A 4,535-nucleotide genomic window follows, 5' to 3' on the forward strand; every position below is an offset into this window, starting at 1 on the left:
TCAAGCCAGATTAGATGTGAGTGTGTAGGTGTTATGGGTCAGTCAGCAAGGAACCAGATCAAAGATCTAATTAAGATTTGAGTGGAGCCTTTATTGCTGAGTGCAGGCCATCAGCCATTTCTCACGCAGGAGAAGACTAATCGGCAATAGAATGTAGGTAGCAGGGGGGTGTTTATAACAGAAATCACGTCCAGTTTGGTAAGCAAATTTGTTATCTAGCACAGAATAGCAGAAGACTACCTTTATTTGACAGAGCTGCAAACTGCGTCATTAAAGGTTTTTTACAGTTTATTGTTAAGCACATATTTTTATAAATGCATTTTAAGCTGACTATGTTTACAGGAGATGGTTAGGGAAGGAGTTTGTTTTAGCTCACTGCCTTGACAAGAAACAGTTACTGCTAAGCAGCCTCGAGGAAGGAATGAGAACTCAGTCTTAAAGGACATAACAGGAAGCCCAAGGTTTTTTCTAATAATTTCCCACAGTTAAAGCACAAAATTCAGTTAACCCATTTTGTCAGTCACATGTATGGAAAGCGATATTATAAATAAGTATTTTATGTATTTTTTATTCACTTATAATTCATAATCTTAATTTATTTTTATGCATTCAAACAATTCATGAAGTGCCGGCCTAATAGCTCAGTGGATTAAAGCACCTGTTTGGGCAAGTGCAGGGGTGGAAGTTCTATCCCTGGGCCTGCTGCGCATACCCCGCCTGCAGGGCGCACTAAGAGGGCAATTGAGACTCGGCATGGTGGTGTCCCCTTGTAGAGGCAGCTATTGGGAGGCTGTAAACAGGAGGATCACTACAAGTCTCATCTGCGCAGTGACCCTCTGTACTCCCTGTACTAAATACCAATAAATAAATAAATAAATAAATAAATAAAGTAATTCATGAGATCAGTGTCTTTGTTTGCTCCATTGCATAAATGCAGAATTCCTCATGGAAGCACAAGGGAGCGACTTAGTGTGATCAAGAGTTCAGAGCTGGTGTTCCCAAGACCGGTGGAGCCAGGTCCTCCTCATGGTCTCCAGGACAGATGTGGGCATCTATTGTGAGACTCGGAGCCTCTTGCTGTATTACCATTATGTTCCTATTTTCCTAACTCCAGTGTTACCAGTGCTTCAGGGTGGCCCACCTACGCACATCAGGGTCTCACTGCAATGAAGAAGGCTGTAGGTCGCCTGTGAGACTTTCTTCATTCAGCTCAGGTGAAGCAGCTTTGCGAGAACTATCAAATACAAACACTGCTATAATTTGTTTGTATCCAATATATGTAAATTTGGTAAGAATAATGTCTTTATTTAATCTCTATCTGTCTCTCATTTATTTATCTAGGTAGCTATTATTTATTTATCTACCTGCAAATCCAGGTCAATTTTTCTCCATTACCAAATACTCACTCTACAATACCAGAACTAATTTATACTGCATCCATTGAAAAACTATTTTACTTCTCCACTGGCTTCTGTTTGGATTATCACTATGGATCTTATGTAATACCTATCATAATCCAGAACATTGTCCCTAGTGAATGTGACTTCATCTAGTGTTTTCCTATTGATACTTTAGTGCATTGTATGCTGCAAAACTGTAATATAGGCCTTGCGAGATAGCTCAGCAGACTAAACACCTGCTTAGGGAAGCACAGGGACCAGCGTTCAATCCCCAGCACCACATCATTAGCCAGGCACCGAGGCCAGGCATAGTGATGCATGCCTGTAATCCCAGTGCTGGAGGAGGGGGGACACTGAAATACATTTAAAAATACATTCAAAAAACCCCTTTAATGTAGTTGCAATTGTTCATGAAGAGCTATAATATTATCTGAGGTATAATGCAACTACTCCATTGCAAGGGCAGCTAGTTATTTTCCTGCTAGTGTGCCAATTGCTCTTCCTCTGCTTCACATTTGCAGCCATCAGCGTGTGTGCAAGAAGGTCGTGCATTTCGTTCAGGCTCAGGTTTCCTGAATTTCAATTTCCCACCGTGGTACAGAGAGACACGCTCGTGTGAGCTACGGAGGCCGGGCTGGGCTGGAGCCTGGTGTTGAGCTGCATAGTAATTGTTCTAGGTCTTCAGTTTTCTGGTCTCCATGTTATAATGTGAAGTCCAGAACATAAAAAGATTTCCACTTTTGATGGAGAGAATTTTCATCATTAATGTCAAAATATTGCCCAATAATAATTATATATGTGTGTGTGTGTAGTGTGTGTGTGTGTGTGTGTGTGTGTCTCCCTGGGGGTGGGGCTGGGGCACAGTGTGTGGTGTTGGGGATGGAACCACAGTCCCTGAGTTTGCCTAAGCTTGCCAAAGCAGGCTGTTTAGACTGCTGAGTTATCTCGCTGGCCAATAATATGTATTTTTAAAAGAAACAGGTACTTTATGCATAGATAAATAGTAGGTAAATAAATAGAACAATGACAAAGCATAGATAGATAATGAGATAGAGAGAGAGAAAGAGAGATAATTGGCCAGATTTAATATACTATATTGGTTTCTGTTCATAATTTTGCAACTACAAAAGAAGTGACTGACTGCTTATGTGCATGGGCATCTAGAGAAGCTGCCAGAGTGACTTGGCTCAGGGAATCCCTCGCACAGCACCTTACCACCACCTCAATCTCAAGACTCTGAATTATTTTCTACCAGGTAAGAGTCACAGTCAGGGTCTGGCTCAGCCTTGTCGTCAGGAAAACAGATGTAGCGGACCTCCTGCTTCCTGTGCACGCAGACCTTGGCTGTCTCTCTGGTTGCGAGTCAGCCATGCCCTGTTCATCCACTGACCCACACTCAGGCCACTCTCTGACTCCAAATCAACTGACAGGTCATAAGATGTCGAGGCCTGTGACCATCAGCACTTGAGATACTTATGGAAAATGAGATTTGTTGTGGTGTCCAAATTTTATTGAGAGTAATAGAAAAATATTAAACTGACTTTTCTATATGAATAGGCACTAAGCATAAGACTATATCAGTGGCAGGGATTCAACATTAGCTACAATTGAGGCCACAAATACATGTATGTTTGTGAGTGCTGTGTGATTGTAAGGTGTGTGGCAGCACTGGAGGTCTGTACCAACTGCATGCCTGGAGAAACCAGGCCACAGAGGAGTCCACACAAATTATCAATGTCTTGGCACTGCCTGACATCCTCAGGGGTGGAGAATTAAACAGCTCCAGGGTCCGGGGAGATGGCTCAGTAGAATAAGCGCTTCCCTGGCAAGCGCAAGGGCCTGAGTTCAATCCCTGGTTCTGAAAAAAAAAAAGAGAGAATTAAACAGCTCCAATAACACGTGGACATCTGCATCTGCATCTGCATGTAGAACGTTCTCCATTTATTCAGAGTAAAAAGGTTTGAGTGAACCAAAACTGGGAGGAACTCTTCAAAATGAGATGCCAGGAAACACAACTGGAGGTGGAGGGTGGACCTGCAGTCAGCAAGGTAATAATTTTTATGTTAAAATGCTTCTTCACCTAAAACCTAAGGAGACCATGCATTCAGTTGAGTTGTAGTCAATAGTTTCATTAAAAAAATATTTACTGTACAACTCATTATGATACAGACTTGGAGGAAAAATGATTGAGTCCATAGAAACATAATACTGTGTGAATAGAAATATGAACGATCCTTAGAATGTCTGTTCTGGGGGCTGCTGATGGAGATGTTACTCAACTGGAGACAAAAAAACCTTGCAACGTGTTTCTCTCCTTTGTCTGGGAAGTACTAGTGTGTACTGTGCGCCCCCTGCTGGTCCCAAGGGCCACTGCAGGGAGGTTTGTGTCCAGGTTCACACTGGCATGAAATCACTGTGTCTCTTGCACAGTAATATGTGGCTGTGTCGTCCGTGGTGACCGAGTTCAGCTGCAGAGAGAACTGGTTCTTGTCTGTGTCTCTGGAGATGGAGATGCGGCTCTTGAGGGATGGGTTGTAGCTAGTGCTACCACTGTAGGTTATGTACCCCATCCACTCCAGGCTCTTTCCTGGGGGCTGACGGATCCAGTGCCAGGTATAACCACTTGTGATGGAGTATCCAGAGACGGTGCAGGTGAGGGACAGGGGCTGTGAGGGCTTCACCAGGCCAGGTCCAGACTCCTGCAGCTGCACCTGGGACAGGACACCTGGAAACAAGGAAGAACTTCCCATCAGCAGTCAGCCTTCATCCACATCCCATGGACCCATATCTGACTTTAAAGCCACTCACCATAGGGCCCTGTCACCAGGCATAGGAGAAGACCCACCAGTTTCATATTCTAGACCACAACTTTGCCTCCTCCAGAGATCTTAGCCGTGTCAGGGAAGGAGCTGTGAGTACAAGCAGCCCACGAGAGAATTTTTAATCTAGATTTGGAAAATAAATTTGCATGTGGGAGGTCCCTTTCCTTTATGATAGCTGAGACAAACCCTGGGTGATTCAGGTCCTCATGCTTCTGAGAAGAATCTGTTTTCCTGAATCAAAGTATTGAAACTGTCCTATTAATGGATTTTGAAACTGTTTCATTGCTATTTGTTTCTCAATAAAATTAAGAGA

At 43.3% G+C, this 4,535-nt stretch overlaps 1 gene segment (V, D, J or C); it reads right to left on the reverse strand.

Annotated features, from left to right (window-relative positions):
* Positions 1-3,730: 3,730 nt before the first annotated feature.
* LOC101575290 lies at positions 3,731-4,292 on the reverse strand. The segment is given in 2 exon segments: positions 3,731-4,125; positions 4,209-4,292. Coding segments are annotated over 2 exon segments (441 nt in total).
* Positions 4,293-4,535: the final 243 nt, after the last annotated feature.

The sequence above is a fragment of the Octodon degus genome, unplaced genomic scaffold (assembly GCF_000260255.1).
Source record: "Octodon degus isolate 3935 unplaced genomic scaffold, OctDeg1.0 scaffold00255, whole genome shotgun sequence".
Taxonomy (NCBI): Eukaryota; Metazoa; Chordata; class Mammalia; order Rodentia; family Octodontidae; genus Octodon; species Octodon degus.